The following is a 14,115-nucleotide window of genomic DNA, read 5'->3' as shown; positions in this document are numbered from 1 at the left end:
CTACTCCAATAATTATTTGTTACAGACTTTTATATTCTTTAGGTTTACTAAAATAAGATTTGCTCCTAAGGGGCTTACTAAGTTAAGTGTTTATACTTGCTGAGCTGGCAATGTTGCATTTTGTTAATTTTTCTCAATTATTCCATAAAAAATTATTGAAGGCGTTTATTCGGGCGTTTCAACCGCCTCATTTATCCGGTCACATTTTTTACGAATTGGCTGTAGATTTTGATGTCGTTTTTACGATTATTTGTTAGAGTTCCTGTGTTCTTACCAAATAACTAAAAAACTGTATCAGAATATTCGGCCATTATTACAGAAGAGTGTCCAGAAAATTGAGACAGTTGTAACGCTCGAATAATCACCCTGAAAATTAAAAATGTGGTCTGATAGAACTGTTCTTAATATTTTAGTTAATGTGTCTACTCCAATAATTATTCGTTACAGTCTTTTATATTCTTTAAAAACAAACAAATGTGTATTAACAGTAATGGTAGCAGGTATAAACACTTAAGTGAATCACTTGAGTATTGAAATTGGTTGGGTTTTAAGAAAAATGGCAGACTAATTTGCAAGTCAATGTGATGTACTGATGTGAAGCCAATTTTACTTCAGATTAAATAAATATACTTATAGGAAGGAATATAATATATTTTACATAATTTTAAAAGAATTTAAAATTATCGTCTGTGTTTAATCACTGAAAGCATTCATTATATTGAATGAAAGTACCTCATGCTGGAAAATTAAAACTAAATGGAGAAATAAATATATTGTGAAAAAAATATACTTTTTTTAATTTACTATAAGTATACAATTACGATTTATAATGCTAATAAAATTTATATTAAATGTGCACGCAAGCTCTACGGATGACTATAAACAAATAGTGTTGGCATTATAATGCAATGCCATTGTCGCGGTGTTGCAAATTAAAAAAAAAAACGAGCTGTCATGCATGGAAATGGTCCGTCGGTATGAACGTAACGTGGGTGACACTTTCCCGGCCCGGATAACACCGACATGGAAATACCGGCCCTGTTTTTCGTGTACTCGCAAATAGAAACTGCAGGGCTACTACGCAACTCGAAGTCCGTGTCGTGCGGTCTCACCGACACTTACACTATTTAATACGAGAGCACAGAATATATAATAGTACTGACGTACAGAATGGCGACGCTCCGCCCCGCACCGGTTCGAGTTACCCCACCCCTCAAGCGCAGATTGCAGGAAAACCGCAGGAAAGCAGTCGGGCGCGCAACGCGATGTACGAGTATGTCGGTCGCACCGTCGCACGGCACTAAGTTCGGGAGCAATAATTACATATTACATACGATTTAACAATCGAATGTTCAGAGACAAATCCTTTAAAAGGAAATATTTTAGTGTACTTAAGTAATCTTTAATTAATAAGGTCTCAAATGATTAAAACAATAAACTTTAATTTATAAAACATTCATTTGTATTTATTTCCTAAAAACTCGAAAATCAATCATATTCTAATAATTTGTCGCTTGTACAAAGTCACAATTTTCCGTGAAATCCGCGCGCCGGCAGTTCATTGTTCGGCTCGGTGGCCGTGAGTCCGCGAGCAAGCGCCAACTTGTCAGTGGGCGCGCGAGAAATAGAGGTTCCTACCCTGCCTACTTCCTTTTGTAAATAAATAATGCTTTCTAAAAGTATCGCGATTAATACATGAAATAACTAATTAGGTACCGAATAATTCGTGGTGTAGTGGTATAGCATGTGGCACGGAATGCCGAGGACCTGGGTTCGATTCCCAGAGCTGGTCTTATTTTTCTGGTTTTTCTATGCATCCATATTTCAGTTTGTATTTTCGATATGGGTTTTACGGGATGACCGTAAAAGTAACAAAATTTGGAGTTGAAATAAATAATACAAAAATACTCCAAAAATCATTGACATTAAAAAAATATAAGGTTTTATAATTTATGCTGTTTATTTACTTTAGCCTTTGTTCACAGATCAGAAAACAGACGGCAATCCTGACAAGCTTGGAGCACTTCAATCTGACAACGGTAAGTTTCAAATGGTTTCATTAAGCAATCTGTTTTACCTATTCTACCTATTTTGAATCAGCTAGTCTTTAATCCATGCAATAGATGTTTGTTACTAAATCACGCAAAAACGGCGGAAGGAAGGCGTTGCATTAAAAACCAACAGAGTTATGACAACCCAGTGGTTGAAATTTCAAGATTTCAATCAGATCCCGTGGGAATATCAGGATAAAAATTAGCCTTTGTGTTATTCCAGACGTCCAGCTATCCACATACCTCCCTAATTTCATCCAAATCCGTTCAGCCGCTTTAGCGTGAAGGTATAACAAATTTACACACGCACACATAATCTTTCGAATTTATAATATTAGTAGGATCAGGGCCGTAGTTAACTCAAAAGCATAAATTCTTTTTAGCGATTTTACCGAATCGCATTTCATCTCGTGCTAAACAAATTTCATTAGAATCAATTTTTAGGGTTCCGGAGCCAAAATGGCAAAAACAGAACCCTTATAGTTTCGTCATGTCTGTTCTGTGTGTCTGTCTGTCTAAAGTGTAAAGTGGTGGTGATTTTTTTTTCTCATCCAATCTTGTAGTGTGGGGTATCGTTGGATAGGTCTTTTAAAACCATTACTGAGTTGCACAGACGATTTTTCGATTCAGTGCTTTGTTTGCGAAATAGTCAACTTTATCTACATGCATATCATAACTTCCCTATTATATGTTCAGAAACGACTATCAAATGGCCTTTATTAAGAAACCTGGTATCTGCGGGTGCATCTTAATGTTCACATTAAAGTACAGTGCATCTTAATGTTTACATTAAATGATAATGATAATGATAAATTTATTTGTCAAACATAGGTACAAAAACAGATCTTATAATATTTCTTAGAACTCTATGTTTTGCCGTTAGGCGTACAAAATCAGTATCGGTAATACTTTTTTTAACAATGCATATCTGTACATATTGTAGAAAACTTATGACATGCATGTAGATAATAATTATTATTCAAAGTCAAGTCAAAGTAAGTCAAAGTCAAAATACAGGCCATATCTGAGCATACTATAGAAAACTTATGATATGCATGTAGATAAAGTTATGTATGCGGCTAACATAATAAGGCATTAAAACACTCGTGTGATCTTATTATGAAACTCGCCTTCGGCTCGTTTCATAAAACCACACTCGTACTTTAATGCCTCTCATTATGCACCAGCCACATAAATAACTATTAAAGTGCAAATTTTCATTAAAATCGAGCGTCCCCCCCCCCTCTAAAATCTAAACCGGTGGGTGGAAAAATTTGAAAAAATTCAGGATGGTAGTAAGTATATCAAACTTACAAGGAAAACTTTTATTTTACCCTGGATGCATTTCGCCGCGATCGATGTTTGCTTGGGACTAATTAATTTAAAATGTATGCGTATTCATTTTATAACAGTTTAAGTTATTTATATTTAGTTAATAATGTTTGCATATTTCAATTATGCGGATTCATTACTATGCTAAATTACTGTTATGCTTCTTTATAATTAGGATTAATAAAGTGTTATTAAAACTTCTTTCTAGAAATAGACTTGCGCGACGCCGGAGATTCAAAGGTCAATGAGAAGACTGGAGTAGATGTCAAAAAGTACGGTTTACCCGATCCAAACCCCTACGCTGAAGGAATACCTGATTTTGACGATTATGACGATAATTTACAAGGTTGGTAAAGCATGGATATTATGTATTTAATTTTGGTTCATTGATATGGAAAAGTATTGCGGAGTATCATTGTGTAATCTAGACGTTATTTGCAAATGTCTATTTTATCTTCTTAACTAAGTGGTGTTTTGTTATTTTATGAGATGGATGGTTGGGTTGGGGGATGAGATGAGATGGGATGGGTTATTCAAATTGATGCCAATGTCTGTGGCATTGTAGCTCTCAAATGGATGGACCTATTTCGATGCTACTTCTTTAGGGTTCCGTAGCCAAAATGGCAAAAACGGGACCCTCATAGTTTCGCCATGTCTGTCTGTCTGTCCGCGGCTTTGCTCAGGGACTACCGATGCTACCGTCCGCGGCTTTGCTCAGGGACTACCAATTCTAGAAAGCTGTAATTTTGCACGAATATATATGTAAACTATGCCGACAAAATAGTACAATAAAAAAATTAAAAAAATTTTTTTTTGAGTACCTCCCATAGACGTAAAGTGGGGGTGATTTTTTTATTCTCATCCAAGCTTGTAGTGTGGGGTATCGTTGGATAGGTATTTTAAAACAATTACAGGGTTGCTAAAACGATTTTTCGATTCAGTGATTTGTTTGCAAAATATTCAACTTTAAAGTGCAAATTATCATTAAAATCGAGCGTCCCCCCCCCCTCTAAAATCTAAACCGGTGGGTGGAAAAATTTGAAAAAATTCAGGATGGTAGAAAGTATATCTACTTACAAGAAAAGCTATCTTCAAGGTCAAGTTTTCTTGAGAATTATTAGTAGTTTAAGAGTAAATAGCAGCCTAAGGTATAAAATTTACCTAAACTTGGAATATTTCGTACAAAATACGAAATCCATAGAAAAATACTACTTATTTTTTTCGTAATGGCTACGGAACCCTATTACGGGCGTGTCCGACACGCTCTTAACCGGTTTCTTGACGCGAGATTCCTGCGGTGGTTCTTAACTAAGTTTTATTCAAATCGGTTCAGTGGTTTTAAGATATTGAACTTTGAAATGTTGTTTTTCAACTTTTCGAAATTGTTTAGGTTATTATAGGTTTTAAGGTTCCGTAGTCAACTCCCCTTAACCCTTATTGTTTTACCATGTTTGTCCGTCTGTCTGTCTATATGTCTGCGGCTAAGCTCAGAGACTGTTAGTACTGGAAAGCTGTAATTTGGCATGAATATACATATATCAGTCACGGGTCCATATTGACTCGCATAAAATCGATCCTCAGATTTTTTTTCCTGCTACCGATTTGTAGCCAGAATCATCACTCTTCCGAATTTTTTACTTCATAATTTTATTTGTCATAAATTTGTACTACTACCAACTGAGGTCATAATGGTCAATTTTCAGAATATCGTGATTCATAACGTTGTCACTAAGATATTTTTTTACTCATAATGCTGGTTTTCATATTTCTTTCATTCATAATCATCAATTTCAATAAACTTGTTAATCATAACATGTAAATATCGATACAGTTTTTTTAAACTTAAAACTTAAATTGTGATTATCCTACTTTACTGGTGACGGTTTGGTTCTGCAGTGGTCGCAGTTCTAACCTAACCTAACCTATACTAATGGCAGTAGTTTGGTTCTGTAGGGGTTGCAGTTCTAACCTAACCTAACCTACTTTACTGGTAGCAATACGGTTTTGAGGGGGTCGCAGTTTTAACTTAACCTAACCTACATTTCTGACATCTACTAAAACTTATGAGACAATTGAGGGTAAAATTCATATAAAATTGATTTTCTGACGAATTGTTTTTTCTTTGTTACTTACATCTATTGTGGTTAAATAATGTCTGCAGAATAACATCCAACAGATGGTGATTGCTTCGCCCATTGATAGCGTTGTCATCGAAATACTTATTTTATCACATTTTTTTCACTAAACGAAAGCAACGCAGGTCATAAACTGTATGACAATGAAGCTTATAGCTACAAATAAGTCTGCTTTATATAATTATGATAATGAAGTTTTATGAGTACAAAACAATATGCTTAAAAAAAGTCTGACAAAAAAAAGGAGTACAAGAGATATTTATGACAACTGTCATTATAGTTTTAAATGTTTCGGAGTTATGATCGGTAGTAATAGTGACTAAGTATTAATAGTGAGTATTATGACAAAAAATTGTATGACAAACATTTTCGGAGTTCCAATAATCGGGGTTGAAAAATTATGCCAACTTTGGCGCACCCATCAGTCACGCCGACAAAGTGGTAAAATAAAAAGAAATAAAAAAAAATTAGGGTACCTCCCATAGCCGTAGTGGGGGTGATGTTTTTTCTTGACTAACTCGGGTTTCCAAGACATTTAATTTACATGGCAACATTCAGGTCAATGTACTTCTTTTACAGGATCTAAACCAGCACAGGATCCGGTCTTCTCGTGGGAGAAGAATGTGGAAGTTGTTCCAGCAGGTAATTTAGTTCTATCTACAACAATAAATAGTAAAATTTTAAATCAAATTCGTGTGCGAGTCACATATGCAGGTAATTAATTAGCTGATTTCATTGTTGACTGTTATTAGATTATCGATAATCCTTTCTTTACTAGGTACTAGATACTGGCAGTGTGAAAAGAGAAATTGTTAGTCAAATTTAATTGAATAAAATGTCCGAAAAAAAGTAAAATAATTTTGTGAGCAGTGTTGACTAGGGTCAACGCCTTACCAACCTCATTTAATCACATCACATACATGGTCGCAATATCAATCACCGTTTCTATTTATCAAAGAAAAAGGTGATAGTAGAAAAAGATGGCGAGTGGAATTGTGATTGCAAGCGCGTAAAACATTCTGTCCCAGATTTAATTTGAACCTACAAATGTTTTTCGATCGTCTTTTTGATGATCATTCGATGATGTGGATCCTTGTGATCTGGAATAAACGTTTTCTTTTTTATTTATTTTCAGACGACGGAGATGCTGTGGTTTGTTTAGGTCGTAAGGACGCGCTAGAGGACCTGCCTGCAGAGATTTCGCTGTACTGCGAAGATGAACCGAGCTCTGTTAATGTGGACTCAGGTACTATTTGACACTACGCCCGAGTTATATACAAAGTACTGCAGTGCAAAGTAGTATGTTACATGTTACTCGCGGTGCCTTGTAGATGCGCGTTTACTTTTTAAATAAAAAAACACACAAACATGCACGCCTGTATTCCCAAATGGGGTAGGCAGAGCACACGAAACGTTACCGCTTCGGAGCCACTTCTAGCAGTTTAAGGTTTGACAAAAAAATAACTAATAAATAAGTTAAATGACACAGGGAAACGAAATATCTACTGTTAACTAGCACTCTGATTCCATCCCAGCCTATACATATACGTCCCACTGCTGGGCACAGACCTCATCTCAGAACAAGAGGGCTTGGGCCATAGTTCCCATCCCACGCGGGCCCAGTGCGGATTGGGAACTTCACACGCAGGTTTGTGCAGGTTTCCTCACGATGTTTTCCTTCACCGCAAAGCTCGTGGTAAATTTCCGAGCCGGGGTTCGAACCCACGGCATTCTGATTAAGAATAATGAAAATACTTACATTGACACACATGGTAATGGAGATTATTAATGTCAACAACTCAACCTTCACCATGATGATTCCCTCTCTTACAGCATCATGTTTTGGATGCTTTAATTTAAAGTCGCCAATCACTGTGATAATAACGATACTTTAAGTGTAATAGAGCCGATACGATAGTAAACTTGTTTTAATTCTGTCTCGAAACCAGTAGATAGGTAGGATTCTGTTACCCCAAGTATTTAGAATCCGATCTATCTCGTACATTAATAACGTCTTTATTTATCCAGATCAAGCTCCGGAATACCAATGCAACGAATGCCGGGAAGTCATAACCGGGTAAGTAATATGTGACTAGTTTCAAATCATAAATCATCATTTTTTGCCATGTCAAAATACTTCACCGAAGAAATACAAACTGAAACATGGATGCACAGAAAAAAACCATTAAAAGAGACCAGCGCTGGGAATTGCACCCAGGTCCCTAGCATTCTGTGCTGCGTGCCATACCCCTACACCACCACTGGACCGGAGTCTAGACACAAATTTCTCTTATCCACCACACATTTCAGCCTGCTTTTTTCTAGTCACTTAAGCAGCAAAAGTAACAAATTTGGAGTTGAAATAAAAAAATACAAAAAGACTTGAAAAATCAATCTTAAAATACTTCACCTTTTTTATGCTTCGTTTTTTTTACATTAGAAAGAAGGAAAGCGATCTTGACGTGTCATTTTTTGAAAAACACTTGAAAAATAAGTCACAGCAAATATGTAACAATTAGCAAGGACATATTAATCATACCTATTATCATTTACATGCTTTTGGTATCACAAGTAATAGCAACTGTTTTTTTTAAAACGTTTTTCATTAAAAAGTCTCGTCAAGATTGTTTACCCTTGTTCTAATGCTAAAAAAAAAACGAAGTAATTTTAGGCTATTTGTGAGGACTCTTGCAAATATCAAACGTATCCTTCAATTTTATGTTGGTGTAATATAATAATAAGGAATAGATATTATTATGTATGCTTGAAACACAATTTTTACCTTAAATAGGTGTAAGCGTTTCCTCCGTCGTATCCAGGGTGCTACGTAAACCAAAGGATAAAATTTCCGTGAACTAAACCCAGTTACTGTTCTGTAACTATAGCAAACTGCAAATTTCAAAAAAATCATCCAGAACTTGGTTTATCAAACAATAAAGAACATATGAAAAAATGCTTTGCATGTGTCCTGTTACTTAAGTTTTCATCATAAATTCCATTCCATTTTTTTTAAATGAAGACTACATAGATTACAGTCGATGATTTCGCCAATGCTGGGGTTATAGAAGAAACTTTTATTCGGTAGTTACCTTATCAATGTTTGGTGTTCCCAGGTTCCGCTACACGTGCGTGCAGTGCGCGGATTGGGACCTGTGCGCCGCGTGCGAGGCGCGCGCCGCGCACGACACGCATTACGTGCTGCGCGTGCCCGGACAGAGGCCCTATGTGAGTGTGTGGAACTGTTATGTTGCCAGGTTCCGATACACGCGTGTGCAGTGGGCGGATTGGGACCTGTCCTCTAGACAGATAAAGCTCCCCTGCTGAATCCACGTCCCCATTTACTACGATAATGTTACGATTATGATTCGGATCAGCCTGATGATTTGGCTCTAAATTTCTAGATCTCAATTGACCCATCTCTATTATGATTAGTGACGTGTGCAAATTATTTTGTCCCGCGCCATTCATTCACCATTCCTGTACGCAAGGAATTCCGTCGCCAAGGTTCTCGCAAATCAATAAATATATGCATTTTGTTCGCAGAGCGAGATCCAAGCCGTCTTAGCTGCTGTAAGGCAGCAAATTCTAAGTGAAAATCTCTTCTTGAACCCGGTTGATGACAGGTAGGTACTTTGGTTTCGTAATTATATTTATGATCAGAGTTCATACTCTGATACATATAGCATATCATCATTTGAACAGATCTCCATGCTAGAATATAGTTAAGGAATGAACATTTTTTTTTTGTTTGTCATTTCTGGATGAATGGTTTTAAAAATTCGACCTTTTTCTTGACGAACTGCGTGCAATATAAACACAAATCTCAGCTGTCTCTAATTCACGCAATTCTAAATTGTTTTCAGTTTAAAGATAGAAATAAAGTCAGAACCGGACGAGACCCCGCTGGAACCTGATACCGGTCCACCACTCGATCTGGATCCATTGCCAGACCTAGATCCCCTGCCAGTGCCCGACCCCTTTAGTGAACAGAGACCTGATTCTGAAAGCAGTATTGTAAGTACATATACATAAATTTATGTAAAAGTAAAAAATAACTGTCTGGTGATTTATTTTTCAATTCACTTATAAAACGCTGAATCAATTTTGACGTTGATGAAAGGGAGGGAGATATATCATGCATGAGGAATGTTGAGTTTCTTGACGGAAAGAGAAATATTCGAACCGGTGGTAGATTTTTTGATATTCATAAGTTCTTGTTATAACTAGAGAGCGGATTTGAAGTAGCGATTACAAGTTTAATATGGATATGACTAGTGCGATTGGTTAGATAGATATACGTTATGCCTATCCAATTTATTAAAAGTGTAAACAAATCACTTTCATCAAAATTCTTGTATAAACACTCACTGGATCGAATCAACAAGACATTTATCTATAATTCGTGTCTTTTAACTAGATGTCTTAATCACTTTTTAGGGTTCCGGAGCCAAAATGGCAAACTGAACCCTTATAGTTTCGCCATGTCTGTCTGTCTGTTCGTCCATCCACGGCTTTGCTCAGGGACTATCAATGCTAGAAAGCTGTAATTTTGCAGGGATATATATTATATATGTAAACTATGCCAACAAAATGGTACAATAAAAAATATAAATAAATTGCAAACTTGAAAGTGCAAATTTTCATTAAAATCGGGCGTATCCCTCCCCCCCCCCCCTCTAAAATATAAACAGCCGGGTGGAAAAATTTTAAAAAAATCAGGATGGTAGTAAGTATATCAAACTTTCAAAACTATAACGGCTAAGTTTGCTTGAGAATTATTAGTAGTTTTACTCTTAAAAAGCAGCCTAAGGTATAAAATATACCTAAACTTGAAAGATTCCGTATAAAATACGAAATCCTTAGAAAAATATTACTTATTTTTTTCGTAATGGCTACGGAACCCTACTTTGGGCGTGTCCGACACGCTCTTGGCCGGTTTTTTCACCAAAATTCACTTGATTTCAATATTCATTTCATCTTCGTCAAAATCTGACGTTATTTCTTGATTGAAACATGTGTATAATCTGTAGTAGCATAGACTAGCGTAGAGATGGTGGAAAATTTGACATTTTAAAAATCGATTAATGCGCGGATGAATAAGCGATTTTTATTTAGTTTCCTTAAATTAGTTAGTAATTAGTTATTAATTATGTTAATTGTGTAAAGATAATTTTTTGACTTGGATTTTGAATGAAATAAGCTACGAAAATTCGCGGATAATACATGGGGGATAACCCTTTAAAGCACTTTCTTTGGAAATTGCTTATTATTATTTCCTGGCTCATGCGCTGAAATCTCCTGCGATAAGATATTTTCGACTAAGCTCAATTTGTGATATCCAGCACCAGTTTTACTAAAATCAAAGTGCACACTAAAACTAAAACGTTTAATTATTATTACAGACTGATAGTTCTGAAGATAGCGACAGCGACGCCGACAGTCAACAAAGCCGAAACGGAACCCCTGAGGTCCCTAACGAACCATTAATAGAAACTGACCATCCACAAGTACTGATAAGTTCCGATGACAGCGATGCCAGCAGCTCACCGCTCAGGAAACGGAGGCGCACAGTAGTCATGAAAGCTTACACAAAAGTCGGACAAATTCAGCCAAGCCCCAACACGGAAACGCGCGGCTCCGTACCCACACACCGCCAATTAACAAAAGTAGATGCACGCCGAATTCCTAGACAAATACTGGCAAAAGCATTCTCAGTTACTAGTGAAACTCATGCAGAAGTTTGCCATCCCGTAACACTATTAGAAACCTCTACAATACTTGACCAAAGAGTGATGAGCTACAGACAAAGTGTTCGGCCGAATCCGGCTTCGATTTTAAGTCACAAACCTCAAGGGAGAACCCAGGGATCCACAGAGAGTGTTGCCCATAACAAACCCGGAATGCTTTTACCTCGCATATTGAAACGCGAAAGGCCCACAACGCGTGTATCCGAACAGTCTTTACGATACTCGCAGGATCCCACAATACATAGAACGGATCACCAAAGGGAGGCAATGGCATTGGAACCTGGCGAGGTTCTTCAGGAAAATTTGGAACAGTTAAATGAACAGCCAGAATTCTATCTTCGATTACCACCTGATACTAATGAAGAGAGTTTGATACAGGCTCTTCAAAGCCAAGGTAAGACTTTGATAAAAATACTAAATCTAAACTAAAAACAATTACTTTGTTCATAAGGATGAACAAAGAGATGGGAAGAATGGGGGAGTAAGGACTCTCTTTTTACCCTTTATATCGTGGGTGAGCACACCCTTACATACTTTTTCCCCTTTAGATCGTGGGTGAGCAAAATTAGATTGTTTTTAGTTCATTGATAATTGATATGGACCTCCGCAAAGTAACGCCTGCATCAATCCTACTAATATTATAAATGTGAAAGTTTGTGAGTGAGTGAGTGTGTGAGTGAGTATGTTTGTTACTTCTTCACGCTGAAACGGCTGGACGGATTTGGATGAAATTTGGCAAAAAGTTAGTTTATAACCTCGATTAAAACATAGGATACTTTTTATCCCGATATTCCCACGGTATAGGGATAAAATGTCTAAATAACAACCGCTGGGCTTAGAGTCATGAAATTTGGCATATGTGTTTTAATTTGACGTCAATGAAAACCACGATGTAATTTTAGGGAATTCCCACGAGAATTTAATAAAATCCCGGAATTTCAATTCAACTTGTATCTAATGATTTACGCGTGCGAAGCCGCGGGTACACGCTAGTACATTAATAAAGAAAATCTAGGCTGTAGAGGGATAGACGGCGGGAAGTGAATTTTTACTGTCTAAAGATTGATTCAGGCGTTACTTTGTGGGAAGCCGTGTTGCCAAAAGTTTCTGAAGCTCGCGATCGCAATCAAATGACATATTTCTCATACAAAAACTGTCATTTAATTGCGATCGCGAGCGTTAGAAACTTTTCAATACGGCTTCAGGTCAACGATCATTACCACTTGCTCCCTTGAGAACTAGCAACCCAAAGATAGTCGTAAATCGTCACCACTTAAAAAAAACTCGTACCTCAAAATAGATAATGTTTCTCGAGTGAAATTTATGAACATTATGTCAAGGTTCAATTTTGTTGACATATTGATTTCAGATACGAGATTTTTCCAAAGTTGTGACGAAATGTCACTGGCTTAAAAAAAATCTAATTAGATCTGTTTCTGTCAGTCATACTTTTTTTGAGGGACAAAATAGCTAAAACATTCTTGTTGAAATTCGGCAAGAAAGTAAAGTTTTAGTTTGGTGGTGCCGAGAAACAGATTCTGTCCGTTTGTGTTTGAGTATAGGCATTAATTGCAATTTTTGTTTGTTTCAGTGTCCGTGCGATTAAAGCGGGATTTCTGATTAAAGTGATGATTAAGAGACTGAAATCAAAATAAATAATTTAAAAAGTTTTTGATTGTTTTATTTAAATTAAAAAATAAGTTTTTTTATTATCATTTTTAACACACACTTGCTGATTATACTGTTGTGGTAGCCTATTGATTGGACCTGTGGCCTCTCAAGCAGGGATCGAGCCCGGGCTTGCACTTCGTAAGTTTTTCGGAATTACATTTGAAATGCATAATAAGCAGTAAAAACACCTTAAGGAAACCTGCTCATTTCTGCGAAGAAATTCGATGGTGTGTGTGTAGTCCCCAATCTGCACTGGGCCGGAGTCTGAATACGGCACAAGCCCTTTCATTCTGATAGGAGGCCTGTGTGCTACAGTGGGACGACTTAAGGCGGACTTTTTGCAAAAGTTAGCGAAGCGGTTCAATTATTTTTCAATTCACAATTATTTAGGATAAGATTAACATTTTTTTTTATTTTTTTTTTTGTGATTTTCGAGTAAATGTAAGTAAGAGTAATTTTATGTACAAAAATTAAATATTACATACTATTTACGATAATTTCAGCGAAAAACGGTTTGTAGCCAAATGGCAACATTATGCGTTAACTGACAGTGGAAAGTTTTTCGGTCTTATTAGTCTTAGTATGCGTAAACTGACTATAATACCTTGGATGAAGAGTTTTTGATTTCTAACGAATGAGGGCCAGATCTTAAGAACTAAATGCATAATGTTGCCACATGGCTACTATGTATATATGTATTAAGTAACGATTCGATTTATGAAGGCACTTAAATAAAAAAAGTGTAATCCAGAACACGGCATAAAAATAACTCGCTATCCTAGCGGGAACTTAGGTCACCTGCATAACTATCTGATCTAGAGGTAAGCGTCACTATCTCTTGTAGTCAACTATAGGGTCGATACAGTCAATTTTACAAAAATACATATGTATAAGGTAAACGTCCTAGTGCTCGCCATGCCCAATAGACGACACCCTGCTGTCATCTCTATTGCTAATAACAAGATTAAAGATTGGGACAGTGACGAGCACTGGTACGTTTACCTTACACGACTTACTGAAGAAAATATTTTTGTAAATTTGATCATATCGATGTTCATATGTTAAACCCCGGTCGAGGTACTTATTTGGTAGTGCCATGTTTATGGCTTACAAAGTAGTGAATATGGTGCTTGCTCCGTCATCCAAACGCCTTGAGCCGAAGCGGTGGTCAGGCACTAG

The 14,115-nt window shown here is 36.6% G+C and overlaps 1 protein-coding gene across 15 annotated transcripts in view; it reads left to right on the top strand.

Moving 5' to 3' along the window:
• LOC141438559 (uncharacterized) overlaps positions 1 to 12,935 on the top strand; it is a 100,498-nt gene extending 87,563 nt beyond the window's left edge. For 13 of the 15 annotated variants that reach the window (XM_074102419.1, XM_074102416.1, XM_074102423.1 and 10 more), the window contains 10 exons: positions 1,986 to 2,039; positions 3,592 to 3,729; positions 6,098 to 6,160; positions 6,654 to 6,764; positions 7,547 to 7,595; positions 8,632 to 8,743; positions 9,062 to 9,141; positions 9,382 to 9,532; positions 10,921 to 11,659; positions 12,857 to 12,935. In XM_074102419.1, coding sequence (XP_073958520.1) covers positions 1,986 to 2,039; positions 3,592 to 3,729; positions 6,098 to 6,160; positions 6,654 to 6,764; positions 7,547 to 7,595; positions 8,632 to 8,743; positions 9,062 to 9,141; positions 9,382 to 9,532; positions 10,921 to 11,659; positions 12,857 to 12,885 — 1,526 coding nt within the window. In that variant the 3' untranslated portion in view covers positions 12,886 to 12,935. The remainder of the gene's footprint in view (positions 1 to 1,985; positions 2,040 to 3,591; positions 3,730 to 6,097; positions 6,161 to 6,653; positions 6,765 to 7,546; positions 7,596 to 8,631; positions 8,744 to 9,061; positions 9,142 to 9,381; positions 9,533 to 10,920; positions 11,660 to 12,856) is intronic. The other 2 variants (XM_074102414.1, XM_074102425.1) reach the window with 1 other exon arrangement.
• The last annotated feature ends 1,180 nt before the right edge of the window (positions 12,936 to 14,115 follow it).

The sequence above is a fragment of the Choristoneura fumiferana genome, chromosome 19 (assembly GCF_025370935.1).
Source record: "Choristoneura fumiferana chromosome 19, NRCan_CFum_1, whole genome shotgun sequence".
NCBI lineage: Eukaryota > Metazoa > Arthropoda > Insecta > Lepidoptera > Tortricidae > Choristoneura > Choristoneura fumiferana.
Note: the sequence above shows the minus strand (reverse complement) of the source record. Positions and strands in the feature narration are given on the sequence as shown.